Genomic DNA, 16,205 nt, shown 5'->3' with positions numbered 1-16,205 from the left:
AGGAAAAACTGAGTGTTGCTGTGAAGGACTCTTACATGCTGACTAACCACAAGGTGATGCTATTGCACTAACTATTGAGTTCCAACACCTTTTACTATGAGGCGGCTGGCATGCTAAGCACACCCGATAAAGCACACTAAACCCAGTTAGAAAGCAGAGAAGATTACGTTCCCTCTTTATCTTAGACATACGTTTCAGTAGGTTAAGCTGACTTCATTTCCATGCCTACCTCAGCATTTTCATAGCCAAGTTCAGAATTAGAGTTCATAAAGTGCAGCTTTTCCAACCAACATTTGCATATATGCTGAGAATCTCATTTCTATGTACATATTAAGACCAAAATAAAATCCACTTACCTAGCTTTCATTTCATAACTCAGAAAAACTGTAAAATATTAAAAATGGACCTACAAATACACAACGCGAAAGACAGGAACACATTCTGAGTCATAATTTATAAACCCAGATCCTTCCGACATTTGTCTGCCAAGTTTAAATCAATTAAGCTTTCTAACAACAACTAAGGCAGTCAAGTCAATATTTAACTTTTATTTACGTATTTTTCACTTGCTGGAAGAGTCCATATTTAACAATTATGTATGTATTTTTAACTTGCTGGAATTTTATAACTATATGTAAAAACTCTAACTAGGGCAATGGGCAAGAGACTAGCTACAAAGGCAAAGTGGGAAAATACAGCAGGTTAGGAGTCCACACCTAGTAGTGAATCGCTTTCACCTTATGAGTGAACAATTCCCTAGCTTTAATGCGCTTACCAACCAAACACCTGCCTCTGCAGATCACCTTTACTTCTGAATATACGTCCGTTGACAGAGAATACAATGTCCCAATCCTTTTTATCTGAGGCCAAACATCACTTCAGAGACTGTATCTCTCCAACATTGTTTGTTTTATACAATATTAAACTCAGTGAATGTGCCTTCCACAAAACACAAAACAAAAGACAAGTCCATTCCAAAGCCTCCTCAACCTAACTCAGCCTACTGTAAGCCAGAACTCAGAGCCAAAGCTCCACTCTTACCCTGCTTTAGCTGGCAATTTAAAAGATAAAACTATATCTAAAAAGAGGTTTCTTCACAGCCTACATCTAACCTTACTATTTTAAACATCAACTACGAATGAAAACCGAATCATGTTTCTCTTGGTTTTAGAAGGACCTCGGGGTGTCATCTGTCAATCAACTCGTGATGTTCTCTGAAAGCCTCTCTTTTTTTTCTCCTGCTTAACTATTCCTTTATGGTTCTCCTAACTGTTCCTTCAAAGCACCATTAAACATATCCACAAAATTACTGGGGAGAGGAGAGAGAACTTCCTTCCTCATTCAGAGAAAATTCAGTTCAGTGGGATCCTTCTCCACCATCAGGGCTCCTGGTCATTATGAGAACAACAAAGTACAACTCCTTTTGCAGCCCATGCACAGAAACACTACATATCCACACACTACTTGATTTCTACTTCAGATCTCATTACTGCACCTCTCTTTCCAGATCTTGCACTCAAACTGCTGACAACTCAGTACTTTTGGAATACATGTAATTAAGGGTTTCTCTGCTCTGCTTTTTAAAGTGCTGTTCCTACAGGTGCCATATAGAATCTGACCAACAGCATTGTAACATAGTACAACAGGTAGGCTTGCTGTCAGAACTTGGCTATCAAGCTGCTGGATAAGGATTGTTTGGTGTCATTTGTGAAGGCGGTCTGGCACTGTCCCAGGCTTGGAGCCGACCAGGTGGGAAGAAAGCAGGGCTAATTTCCTACTGCTTGACCAATCCCCAGACCAACGGAGACAAATCTGCCACATCTTAAAGGGAGCTATGAAAGACAGTGGGAATATTAAAAAAAAAAAAAAAAAAAAAAAAAAAAAAAACAGGTTAGAGTCCTGCTGAAAGAAAAAAAAAAAAAAAAAAAAAAAAAAAAAAAAAAAAAAGTCTTGCTGAATAAAAGAAGTTGAATCTAGTAGCAATCTGTTCACTGCACACATCACAGATATGAGCAAATGGCTATTACCCTTAACAGAGCCTCTGCATTACACTTCTTTAAAAGCAGAAAGGATAACTATAGCTGAATACACTGCCAGTCTTCCTCAGATAGTATTATTACATTGCTGAGATATAAGGTAATTCAATTGTCAATTAGAAAGATTAAAATTATTAAATTATCGTTGTGTAATTGTTTGTGTCCACGTGGAGCTGGTAAAAGTTGGGTATGTTAGCTCTTCCACACCATAATACTACTACATTTCTTTGAAATATAATTCAGTTTTGAATAGCTTGACTGCATAAAAACGTGTAAAAACAAAAAACTTTTTAATCTTTTTTACACATCTAACATTTCAGGGATTTATGCATACCAGTGCAACTCAACTTTGAAAATTACTTTTTTCATTAAATACCACGAAATGAATGAAGATTAAACTGAAGATTAAAAACAGTCTGAAACACATCATAAGGCCATCTCTTAGTATTAAATGATTTTTTCTATCCAAACAGCAGAATTTCCAACAATGGAATATATAGCATGGAGCGAATAACATACAATGGGGTTCCCTGACAGTGGGTAATCTCTGTATTATATAAATGATTTTCATGTTCACAGGCCATTAGGTATCACACTGGGGGAGGGAAGAGGGAAACTGAGTCAGGAGGTCAGTGCTGGGCATCCCTGATTTTATTAACTCAGCTGTGCACGACAGTGCAAATGGGCCTCCCTACCACTGTGCTTAGTAACTTGGTTTAGGTATTTGCCACAATACATTCCATCCAAGTAAGAAAGACTGTGACAGAGTAAGTGTAATTTTAAAAAGCCATATTCTTCAGAAATACTCTGCAGTATTTAGGTAGTTGGAGGATTTTTTCCTTAAAACAGAATAAAACCAACCCGCCACATACTTTGCAACTAAATGGTTCCAGCCATCATCTCATGCAACTTCCCAACTATTAATACATCATACCTGCAAAACACTTTCTAATTTGGTTCTTTCCTTAAGAAGCAATTCATATTCACTGTTACAAGTTCTTCGGATATCATCCTTCTCACTTGCAAGTCTTTGCTGTTGTTCTTTCCACTTCTGCTGAGCAATATGAAATGTTTTCTCAGTCTCCGCAACTTTCTGCTGAAGTTTTTCATTCAATACTATTGTTTACAGAAAAGAGAAAGAAAGAAGACAAGTAGCACTGCAAAGCATGCTCAGGAAAAAAAAAAAAAAAAGTGTAATAATTGTTTGTATTGTGATATCCTGTAGAACATTTACACTTCCAGCACTGGAGAGCATCTCCTTCACTACAAAGAACCAATCAAATTTTGTGTTCCTACATATTCTTTCACACAAGGACACAGGAATGCTATAAGAGATTTTATAAATTAAAATAGGTATAAACCTTTCCTTCCACATACTACTGTCACAACATACATATTCCATTACTTATAAAAAGAGAAATAAGGACAATGAGAAAAGGGGAAGGGGAAGGGACCGGACATAAGCAGTGAAAACCTTGAAACCTTTGAAAAGATAAAAGAAAGAAGTAGCATGATGACAACTTCTGGAAAAAAAGTTGTTGGAAACAGTGCAAACAAATGAACACGGATGGGCTTTTTCTTTTCTTTTTTCTTTTTTTCCCACCTGAAATGGAAAAGGAAGAACTGCTAGACACAGCAATAACCAGGATGTGGAGAAAGCCACCATGATTACAATTCTGTACAAGGACAGCAGTGAAAAAGGCAACAACAGAAGGTAAGGAGGGACAAGAGGACATAGGATTGATAAGTGTCAATTAAAACCAACCTGCTAAACCTGAGACAGCAAGAGTTTTGTAAACTCTTACAAGTTTACAAAAGCAGATGGATAAGAGATGGGAAAGGTAAGTGAGATCCAAAAAAAAAAAAAAAAACAAGTAGAAAATTTAATTAAGTCACTGCTGCTCACTTGTCTTCCTGACTTGGAACTTTGCCTTTGTTCTGTGTTTGCTTTTTTGAAACTTACCTTGCAGTTCCACAAGTCTGTTTTTTGCATCTCTTAACTCCTCTTCTGCAGCGTACATTTTCAGACGAGCATCTCTTCTGGCAATTGCCAATTCATACTCCAGACTCTGTCGAGCAGCCTCTCCTTTCTCAATTTGTGACCGTAATTTGACTATCTGGCTTTCATAGTGGGACAGCTAGAAAATAAATATGTTTCAGAAAACTGGCAACAATGCTCCTTTGAAAAAATGCAACATGTTACAGAATATTTTTAAAAGATATTTTGAATTGCATTTACAGCTGCCTTCTTATTCCACTTGAATTTGAAATATAGTCTTGCAAATGCATACTTAGGCAAATTTTAAGTACTTTTACTGTTTTTTATGGAAACCGTTCCTATTCCTAGATGAATTTCTTGTACCTTAAAACTATCCCTCTATTTTTCCAAAAATACACTACCTTACGAAAATAAAAGTCATAATTCTGTCATCTTCCTGCACCTCAAAGGAAAAACTGCAGCAACAGAAACATTATATTCCATGGGCAATTTTCTGGCAACTTTCTGTAAATTTAAACACTTAGAAATAACAGTCATGTTGCAATGCTAGACTATCAAATATGTAATAACTCACAAGTGCATGTATGAGCATTAAATAATTCAGTCCAATAACGTTCAGTAGTCGAACAGAATGCTATTAAATTTGACAACAAACTAAGAATAGAAAATGCTTCCAAAAGTGACCTTATCCAGATTAAGAAACATAGTCTAGTTATTGCTGCCAAAAACTGGGTCCAGAAAATGAAGTTCAAGCTATTTCAACACAGGAAGGTAGAAAGTAAAATACGTATTTCTTCAGAACATCTACAAAGCAGTCTCAATAATATCAAATGAAGTGTAGGTAACTTCAGCACTACCAGTATCTGTAGCTATACAGTAAATGGACAGGGGGGAAAAAAACCTAGTCTCTCAAGTAGTTTATCCACTGTGGTGCAAACCACAACAGCAAAATGGTGCAAAAGATCCTTGTACGCCCCCAGCTTTCAAATTCTCAACGTTAGAGGTGGTTTGTTTGTTGTTTGGGTTTTTTTTAAATACAGGTAATTCCAGGGATCCCATTTTTAAAATCACCGCACAGTTGATGATGCAATAGGAAAGTAATGAATTAAGTGCAGCACAAGTCATTGTGGAAGAGGCAGCAGCAATCTCTTCATTTGGGTACACACCCCAATAGTAAATGGATATAGAACAGCAAACTTGGTTTATTGGCTGGATTTAGCCCAGAACGAGAATGAGAAACCACCACATCAGCTGCCCCTAGCAAACTGCAGAGCAGAATTGGTACCTATAGTAGTAATAATACTTCTGCACCAGCACAGTTTAAACTAGGTTATCAGCTGCCAGACTGGCATTAGAAAATGTGGGAAGCATTCCTGGTAGCAACAAATCCAAAGCTGATTACAACTACTGCTGTACTCACTGCCTACTCTTTCTCATGTAACCTATTGTGAAAGCTGATATTCAAGCTAAAGAAAAGATGAATTATTTTCTTACTACTACGTTATTTCAGTACTAGTTTGCTACAATAGCATCAGGGAAAACCTTTGTAAGGCAGGTAAATTATTTCCCTCTGAATTAAGTTCTCATTAGCAAGTAGGAAGTTCCTCAAGAACTCATCACCGCATTTGTACATTACACATTGTTATAGTTAACTGGAAACTGCAAATTTGCACATCGCGAGACCACTAAAGGATATCCCAGCTGGATTCAGTGTATACGCACACAAAAATACTGTACTAGATTTATGAGTTGCAAATGATTTCTGCAGAATTAAAATGATACTCTAATACCCTGCAAAAAAAAATATAAACAAGAATTAAATAAGATCTTTTTATGAGGCTAGATTCAAGCTGTAGCTTTTATTCATTTGTGTCACCAGACAATTTTACCTAGTAGTGGCAGTGACTCCTTTCTCTGCAGAAATTTTGCACTCTGCTTCGTGCAACTTTAACAATGCCAGCAGAGGTGCTCGGAGTTCCTATGAACAGGTATGAGGTCTGTACAGTGCCACCTCCCTTGTTACTTATCAGCTAATGACTGTGCTTTTGATACACCACGCAAGAATGCTATTTTAATGAAACAAAATTACATTTATTCCAAGGTAAACCACAGCAAACAAAAAAGTCCTTACTTCTTGATTGTGTTTAATGGTTAAGTCTAATTTTTCTTGCTTCGCTTGGCAGAGTTTCCTTCTCAGATCTTCAGCAGTGTCCAATTCCGTTTCATTGCTATTTTGCAGTAACTGTGACTCACACTTAGCATTCTGTAAGCTGCAAAATACAAATGTTTTCAATAAACATGAGTATTCCTTTGAAGTTTCAGTGATCAGATTGTGAGCCCAAAGTTCTAAATATTCACCTAAGTAAAATTGTGCCACACAGTTGTTATTGTACTATTGCTCTTTGAAAAAAGGGTTATATAGAATTGCTTATTGTGCAAGATATGAGATATCTCTCATATAGCAGCAGGAATTTAAAACAGATACATACTTTGAATTTATCAAAGTTGATTTAAGCATAACTTCTTTTCATATTATTTGTCACTACCTTCATTATTGAATCAATAAACTTTCAGGATGCTTAAAAAACTTCATTCCAATCACTTAAATTAAAATGACTAGCAAGTTTTTGTTTGTATCCCGCAGGAAGGCTAATTTTTTAACATGGATTACCATCTCAAAACCACTTTTGTCATGAAACAAACGCACGTGTGGAAGAAAAATCCCTTTTCTACATTTTCTCTTGAAAGATATATACATTTAAACTACACACAAACAACTGATCACTAACATAATACAAATTAAAGGTCCCGTCCTCCAAAATATCCAGTATATTCACTTTCACTACTATTTCAGTTAGATGAAAATCTATGTGGCAGGCAGCAGGAACAGCCCTTGAACACCACAAGAAAAATTAAAATAATCAAACCAAGTTTTTATATGTAGAGTGAAAAATTAGTATAAAACTACCTATTTAATTAAACTAGTTTAAGAATCATCTTATGTGCAATTATTGTACTTCAAACTGGACAATTTTTAAATTATTTCAGGAGTTAAAAAACAGTTTTCACATTATTTTATATATGTCGTTTTTTACATTATTTCATATATAGTAGTTTTCATATTATCTTATATATGACAGTTTTCACATTATTTTATATATGTAAGGATGGCTGCAAAAATTAATTGCTCCATACAAAAGCACATGTTGTCAGGACCCCTGAATGTGAAACACTCTATAAAAAGAAACATGATTAAATTAACCACAAAGTTTGCATCTTTTCACACAGAACAGAAAATACTAAAATAGCTTACTTTTATCTACAAGAAGTATTATTTACAGAAGTAAGAGCCTGCCAGCATTAAAAATCATAGAAGAGTTTGGGTTGGAAGGGACCTCCAAACGTAATCCAGTCTGATGCCTCAGCAATGACCAGGGATATCTTCAACTAGAGCAGGTTGCTCAGAGCCCTGTCCAACCTGACCCAGAACGTTTCCAGAGATATGGCATCTACTACCTCTCTGGGAAACCTGTGCTAGTGTTTCACTACCCTCTTTGTAAAAAGAAGGTTTCACCAACATCCTTAGATCTAGCCTGAAATCTACTCTCTTTTAGTTTAAAACCATTACCCCTTGTCCTATCACAACAAGCCCTCCTAAGCAGTTTGACCCCATCTTTCTTATAAGATCTCTTTCAGTATTCAAAGGCCACAAGAAGGTCTCCCCGCAGCCTTCTCTTCTCCACACTGACAACTCCAGCCATCTCTACCTCAGCCTGTCCTCACCAGACAGGTGCTCCATCCCTCTCATCATTTAGGTGGCCCTTCTCTGGAGCTGCTCCAGTAGGTCCATGTCTTTCCTCTCCTGAGGACTCCACAGCTGGACGCAGGGCTCTAGGTGGGATCTCTCCAGAGAGGAGGAGAGGGGCACAATCACCTCTCTCGACCCACTGACCACGCTTCTTTTATGCAGGCCAGGACATGCTTGGCTTTCTGGGCTGCAAGCCCACGTTGCCAGCTCACGTCCAGCTTTTCAACCACCAGTATCCCCAAGTCCATCTTGGTAGGGCTGCTCCGTAGCCCTTCCTCTTCCAGCCTGTATTGGTACCAGGGCTTGCCCCATCCCATGTGCAGGACCCTGCACCCGGCCCCATTGAACCTCATGAGGTTCACACAGGCCCACTTCTTGAGCTTGGCCAGGTTCCTCTGGAGGACATCCCATCCCTCAAGGCATGTCAACCAGGCCACTCAGCTTGGTGTCATCTGCAAACTTGCTCAGGATGCACTCGATCTCACTGTCTATGTCATTGATGATGATATTGAACAGGACTGGTCCCCATACAGGCCCCTGAGGGACACATCACTAATGTCCATCTGGACATTGAGCCATTGACCACTACTCTCTGGATGCAGCCAGCCAATTCCTAATCAAATCCGTATCACTCCAATTTAGAAAGAAGAATGTTGTGGGGAACTGTGTCAAAGGCCTTACAGGTAGGCAACATCCATAGCTCTTCCCTTGTCCACCAAGGGAGTCACTCCATCACAGAAGGCCACTAGCTTGGTGAGGCAAGACTTGTTCTTGGTGAAGCCAAAGACAGCCATTTGCCTGTCTTGAATCACATCCCTGTCCTCCATGTGCCTTAACATGTGCCTTCTAGGAGAATCTGTTCCATTATATTCCCAGACGCAGAGTTAAGGCTGATAGGTCAGTAATTCCCAGGGTCCTCCTTTCTACCCTTTTTAAAAATGGGCACGTTTCCTTTTCTCCACTCGCTGAGGACATCAGAGGGTATACACTTCACTTGACCTTCATTTTCTGACCTGTAGAAGCCCTTATTATTATTCTTTGTGTCCATTGGAAAGTTCAGCTACAGATGCGCCATCGCCTTCCTGATCCCACCCCTACACAACCCAGCAGCGTCCCTTCCTTCTCCTAGGATACCTACCCCTGCTTCCACCACCTGTGCTCCTCCTTTCTACCCTTTTTAAAAATGGGCACGTTTCCTTTTCTCCACTCGCTGAGGACATCAGAGGGTATACACTTCACTTGACCTTCATTTTCTGACCTGTAGAAGCCCTTATTATTATTCTTTGTGTCCATTGGAAAGTTCAGCTACAGATGCGCCATCGCCTTCCTGATCCCACCCCTACACAACCCAGCAGCGTCCCTTCCTTCTCCTAGGATACCTACCCCTGCTTCCACCACCTGTGCTTTTCTTTCTTGCCCTTTAGTTTGACCAGCAGGTCTTGACTCATCTATGCTGGACTCCTGCCTTCCTTTCCTGATTCCAGGCACCAGGGCATCAAGAGCTCTTGCACTCTAAGGAAAGCACCTTTATAGATCTGCCAGCTCTTTCCTGTTCTCTTGTCCCTCAGGGCAGTTTTCCAGGAGGCCCTATTGACTAACTCCTTGAAGAGCTGGAATTTCGCTTTCCTAAAATTCAGGGTCCTGACTTTATTCTTCCACTGACCTATATCCCTCTGATCCACCAGCGCATGACCACTGCAGTCCAGGCTGCCTCCAATCTTCACGTCTCCAATGACCTTGCTTGCGTTGGTGCCCATGAGGTCCAGTATCACAGCCCCTCTGCTGGGGCTGTCTATTGCCTGGACTAAGAATTTATCTTCAATACACTCTAGGAGTCTCTGGGATTGCCTACAGGTCACCGTGCTACTTTTCCAGCAGATGTTAGTGGTTGCAGTCCCCTAGCAGGACAAAAGCATGGGAGTGTGATGCCTCCTGTAGCTGGAGTAAGAAGTCTTTGCTAACAGGCTCCCCTTGATCTGGCAGCCTGTAGTAGACAGCAACCACAAGCCTCCTTTTGTTGCTTCAGTCTCTAATTATGACCCAGAGGCTTTCAGTCTGCTCATGGCTACTCTTCAGAGACTGCTCTTCACACTCTATCCATTCCTTGATGTAGAGGGCAATGCCTCCACCCCTCCTTCCTTACCTGTCGTTTCTGAACAACCTGTAGCCATCAGTAGCTGCACTCCTGTGATGGAATACGTCCCACCAGGTTTCAGGTTGTAAATTTAATTATTTGTTTTTTCTAAATAAAAACCTACAACTTTACCCCTAGATTTGTGCATAAGCACCATTAACGTTTTCCACAACTTAGGACACTACCTGATAGTATATCTTCTCACATAAGGTGACTAGCAAAAAAGACACAAATGTCATCAACAAAAGGAATATTAATTTAGATTCAGTGCTGTGTTTAAAGGGATTAGCAATAACAAAGGATGAAACTTCAGCTTTTTAGCTGCAGCCCATAAATATTTTAGAATTTATTAAATACTAAGTTTATTTCCATTTAAAACAAGATGGACTTCAGCCATGAGAAGAAAATAATTGTATGCCATCAGTAATTGTTCCACAGGGTGCCATGTACTTAACACATTTTATATATTTAATAAATGTAGGCGATAAGGATCATTAAAACCTGCATGTACTGCAAGAAAACCACAGACACATTATTAGATTTCAGTGTTTACTATGGGAGCTGTACCCAAAGTAAACCTAAAGGAACCAACATGACTCAAAGGGCAAACTACCAGCAACAAGGTAAGTAAAATACGTATCATTTTATGCAACTCCACTGCAATAAGAAGATATGGAAATCAGGAAATAGGAAGCTCTGGACAGCTGGAGCATCTGTAAACTGTATAAAAGCTTGTTTGCGGATATCATATAATAAGTCTGGGAGACCTTTATTTTTTTGTGGCTGGGGAAAACAGAGACAAAAGAAAGGCAAGCCATCTGATTCAGAGATGATGCAAGATGTATCAGTCTCAACTATAGATAGCTAGAGGCCAGACTGCACCAAAGCTAGCAAAGCACATGTTAGGGAGAAAAGCAGAACTCAAACTGAAATCTGGGGAGGAAAGGGTAGCCATCTTGTTAGTTCACAGGCAGCCAGGAGGTCGTTTTGCTTCTTTAAGGCTGATGATATTTAATACTTGTTGCATAGAGAGCACATTGAATGCAAGCAAGGGAATGAGCACTTTTGGTAAAGTAAATTAAAAAACCACCTTTAAATCTTTAGGTAAATTACACTGGTTTGTATGGCAATCAGCTTTCAAGAAAACTGTTCCTTCCAACTCATCTACTAATTATCCAGGGAAAAAAAAAAAAAGAGCACAATGTAGTTATCTGTCCAATAAAACCTACTCAGAGGAAAATTTAAATATGTGATTAACTGTTCTGCCTCACTGGACCAGTGGTGGAAAAAAAACCCAAAACAACAAGCCACAAACAAGTTACAAAACATCACAAGTAATAGCAAATTAGGGATATTATAGAAATGAAAAATATGCATAAAAGCATTAAGACACAAAAGAACAACAGCAAGTACTGGGGAAAAAAAGCATTAAACACCTTTTTAAAACAGTGTTTTCTGCACAGCTTCTAAACTCACAGCACTGTGACTGAAAAATTTAAAATATAAAGCAGAAAACCACATTTTTGTTCTTAGTTTATAATCAAATTGAATCAGCAATTTAAAAAAAGAAAACAACACACAAGAAAAAAAAAATGAGGAAATATGACTATATCAACCACTTTGTTATTTCATTTGTCTACTTAACCATTTTTTTTAAATAAAATAGAGATTGGCCTTGTTCTGTGATATTTTTTTAATCATCACAGCATCACCAGCACATGCAGTACTTAATGAAAGCTTCATAATACCTATTGTAGGAAGTTCTTCCTTCTACATTCATATTAAAAGTAGAACTGCTACAAGCATAAAGCTCTTGGAAGCTTAAATCAAAGACAAAGCCACACAAAATCCCTGGAAAGTTTCACAGCATGTGTGATTTGCAGTCTAGAGGAATTCAGAGAATGTTTTGCACTTCCGTTTTCATATATAACTAGTTCATTGATCACTGATTTTGAACTAAAATATGCATTTTACCAACTACAGCTTTTATCTAAAACACTATTTTTAGTAGTACTTTAAGAATCTTCAAGAAAGCACATAAGCAGATGAAATAGCTTTTGAGTTCTACATTCCACAATGACTTTTTTTTAACTCAAAAACTTTAAATTCACATTCCCTTCACAAACCAGTTAGTTACAGTGACCATAGAACACTGCAGACAGTTTTGCTCCAGCTTTTCTTCCACATCTGGCAGAAAATGTAGAATAATGTAACAGAGATAAATTCTCTTTATTACCTAGAAGTGGAATTGTGCTAAACTTTCCCAGCTGAAGGAGCAGTCTGCAGTCTGATTTCCTAACCAAAGTTCCTATTTGTGAAATTTTGCTGTTCCTATGTAACTGGCAGTTTTGTATAATCAGACTTTAAAAAGTGACAAACAGCTCTCACAGCTAAGACAAACAAAATGAGTTAAATTTATTTGTACCAAAGTACAAAGCACGTATAAGGTTCTAAAAAAAACAAGAGCCACGTGCAAGACTTAAAGCCGACCTCTACCACCCCAGGTAATGCAGAAAGCCATTATGTAACCCCAGGTCAGTGTTTCTAACTGCAGACAGGAGCTCCCCCGATGTCCAAGGCGTGTATCCTACGTTCATGTGAGAATTCTTGCACATCAGGTGGCCAGCATGCACCCCTTCAAGTGCATCTTTTCATCTAAAGACTATACTGACATGGCACAGATTGCATGTGTTGACACCCTGTCTGGTTCTTCTTCAGTCTGAACTACCTAATTTCAGGGATCTAGGAAATAAACCACAAAAACGTGTTATATTACTAGACTTAAAAATACACAAGTGGAGCTCACCATTTAGCTTCTGTGACAGTGGAGCTGACTGGAGAGGACAAACTCATGATGTCCAATATGCACTATAAACTCTGGAGAATGAACATCATCTTCGACTTTTACTTGACAAGCTTCAAAGATTACTCTTTTCCATATCATAAAAACATTACAACCTGTAACAGAGACCTGCTTTAGTTTATTTGTCAACATAAGAATCATTTGTTAACACTCATGAACATTTACCAAACAGTGTTACTACTATGTCACGTGAAGACTTACCACCCACTGTAATCTGATATCAGTTTTAGTCAACAAAGATAATTGTGCTGCTATAAGCTTGGATATTGTAGACAAAACAAAAAAAAAAAAAAAAAAAAAAAAAAAGTTGTAAAATGTCCATTATCAGGGCTTTCAGAGGGAGGTCAATACAAAATGTTATGTTTGCGTAAAGTGTTCTCCTACATTCTATAGTCTCCTAAGGGTTTAATATTTTTCCTAGAACTTTTTTTTTTTTTTTTTTTTTTTTTAAGGAAGAAAAGTGGTAATTTAGAAAAAAAAAAAAAAAAAAAAAAAAAAAAAGTTGTAAAATGTCCATTATCAGGGCTTTCAGAGGGAGGTCAATACAAAATGTTATGTTTGCGTAAAGTGTTCTCCTACATTCTATAGTCTCCTAAAAGGATCTTGTTTTCTCCAAACTCTATTTCTCTTCAAAATAATTCTAAGAGAGAAAAATGCAAGTATTACAATTTTTTCAGTAGGTGAATATCCAAGGTTTGCTGTCTAATATCAGCCTTTAACATAGCAAGCCTTCTCACTGTTTCATAAACCTGGAATTTTCTATTTGAACATATTTTTGTTGTATTAGACATATCAACAATATGCAGGAGTATAAGGGAGGAATATCAAATTGAACTATAACTCAGCTCACCTTCAGAAGAAACTCACTAGTGTTACTAATAAAAAGAAATCAATACAGATAACATATTTATAACACAGACCTTAAAAAAATTCCAAGATTTACTTCAAGATGAATATTAAACCCATTTATGAGTTCTTCCCATTAATTGAAGCAAAGAATGAGCTCTATTCAATAGTCAAGATTAATGAGCCACGAAGGTTTGCTTTTGAAATCCACAGCAGATGGGCACTCATGCTAAAGTCCATTACATGAAACTAGCCTGGACTCCATCTTTACCATCTCTGGCTTGCAGCTCCGTGTTTGCCAGAGTCTACTTCTGTTGGAATGAACACAGTAGTACTTGGTGTAACGTATTAACTATAAACTGATTTTGTTCATTCCGGTAGCTAATAATCTGCACTAGAAATATGGAAAGGAAAAAACACATTTCTGCTTCAAATTATAATTTTAACAGAATATGCAGCAAGAATAAACCTATCATTTCTAAAATGTATTAATTGTTTTATAGAAAAGCATACCAAATGGTTTCCACGGTTATCATACCGTTCTATATTCAAACATGCAGTTATTCCAAAGTATCTTCAAAATCAAGTGGAGTAATAAGAGAATAAAAGTACAATGAACGTTAACAGTTTGCTTCAGTTTATAAATAAAGTATATCAAATTTAATAATTTAAATACTTGATAATAATATTTAATTATAAAGAATAAAGTATCATTTGTGATTTTTAAGATCTATCCATCAGAATTCACCTTGGTACACGTGTTCATAAGCCCCAAAACATGTAACTACCATACAACTGTCACACACACTCTCAGAAAAAGCAACTGAGCAAAGTATATTTTCAAAGTATAGACAAGTCTGTGGTACTATTGCTAGGCACATGTTAAGTCCTTTAAATTATTAGTAACTCGCAAACTAAAAGCTCCAACTTGACATGACAGAAGAACTCTGACAGAATATTTGTTGTATTGTACTCAACATATCAGGGTATGGGAAACTATACCTCTATCAATTGTGCGTGATCTTCCCATTAAGATGTAGCTCTGAACACTGAGAAACTAATTTTTCATACCACTCTTTTAAGCTTTATTGCAACTTATATCAAAATGTCATAATGAACAGTAGAAAAAAAAATAGGTATGAGTAAAAGATCATCTCAGAAATCTGTTTTTTCACCTCAAGAACAGAATTCACTGAGTCTACTAGACAAGCAGTAACTGCAGTGAAATAAAAAAAAAGTCTCAAAACATAATCAAAATATACTCTCTCACATCCACAGCATTCTGTACTTTTAAAAAGTCCTGAAATTATTCTGAAGTCACAGAGGGGAAAAAAATAATATCTAAAGCATGTTTTCTGGGAATGCTAGTAAATTTGAACTTCCAAACGTCCTCTGTTAAAATATGTTTCAACAGCTAGTTTACTAGCCCACAAATGGATACACTCCAAAAAGCATGCTATTTCACTTACAAAAAGAAGTATTCAAGTGGCATAGAAGGGCTCATAGCAGCCCCATAACTAAACAAAATAGTGCAGGAAGTGCTGGTTTGAGGAGTTAATGCGTTTGACAGGTGTTACCAAAAAACGTGCGTCATATTCTCATGAAATTCTGAATATGCTTAACTTAACTTTAGCAAGGCCATTGATTTAGATTAGATATAAGCAAGAAAGTCTTTGCTGTAGCGACGGTGAGGCACTGGAACAGGCTGCCCAGAGAAGGTGGGGATGCCCCATCCTTGGAGGTGTTCAAAGCCAGGCTGGATGGGGCTTTGAGGAGCCTGGTCTAGTGGGAGGTGTCCCTGCCCATGGCAGCGGGATTGGAAGTGGACAATCTTTGAAGGTCCAACGCAAACCATTCCGTGAATGAGAGTACTCAAAACAAATCTAACCATTACCTTATGATGTACTACTTCAAAGCACAGAAAGCAAGGTGTAACTAACATACCTGCACTGGAACCTAGAAAAGCTCACCAGCAGTTGTTTCAGCTGAAAGAATCACTAGATTTTCATAGAATAGGTTCAGGTTGGAAGGGACTTTAAAGATCATGGAGTTCCAACCCCCCTGCCCTGGGCAGGGTCACCTCCCCCTAGAGCAGACTGATCAAAGCCCCATCCAGCCTGGCCTTGAACACCTCCAGGGATGGGGCATCCACAACTTCCCTGGGCAACCTGTTCACTGATGACCAAAAAACTTTACACAAGCTAAAAAAAAAAAAAAATTTAAAAAAAAAATAAATCAAAGGAACAGTATCACTTGACTATGCTTACACCACAGATGACACTTGTTTTAAGCGCTGGCAGCACCTGTGCTCCACAGACCATATCTGGAAGCCGGCGTGACCCTCAGGCCCGGCGGCACCTCAGGACGCGGCCCCCCCGCCGCACCCCAAAACCCAGCACCGAGATCCGTCGCCGCGGGCGGACGGACGGACGGACGGACGGACGGAGGGGACGAACGGTGCCGCACCTCACCGCCGCGGCCCCCAGAGGCGCCCTCCCCGCCAAGAACCCCGCCGCCGG

At 38.4% G+C, this 16,205-nt stretch overlaps 1 protein-coding gene across 1 annotated transcript in view; it reads right to left on the bottom strand.

Annotated features, from left to right (window-relative positions):
* Window positions 1-16,030, bottom strand: part of CCDC171 (coiled-coil domain containing 171) — a 152,176-nt gene extending 136,146 nt beyond the window's left edge. The window contains exons 1-5 of the mRNA XM_014952582.1: window positions 15,954-16,030; window positions 12,784-12,935; window positions 6,167-6,305; window positions 4,000-4,174; window positions 2,971-3,152 (exon numbers count right to left, since the gene is read on the bottom strand). Of these exons, the coding sequence (XP_014808068.1) occupies window positions 2,971-3,152; window positions 4,000-4,174; window positions 6,167-6,305; window positions 12,784-12,830 (543 nt within the window). The 5' untranslated portion in view covers window positions 12,831-12,935; window positions 15,954-16,030. The remainder of the gene's footprint in view (window positions 1-2,970; window positions 3,153-3,999; window positions 4,175-6,166; window positions 6,306-12,783; window positions 12,936-15,953) is intronic.
* Window positions 16,031-16,205: the final 175 nt, after the last annotated feature.

The sequence above is a fragment of the Calidris pugnax genome, unplaced genomic scaffold (assembly GCF_001431845.1).
Source record: "Calidris pugnax isolate Ruff unplaced genomic scaffold, ASM143184v1 scaffold208, whole genome shotgun sequence".
Taxonomy (NCBI): Eukaryota; Metazoa; Chordata; class Aves; order Charadriiformes; family Scolopacidae; genus Calidris; species Calidris pugnax.
Note: the sequence above shows the minus strand (reverse complement) of the source record. Positions and strands in the feature narration are given on the sequence as shown.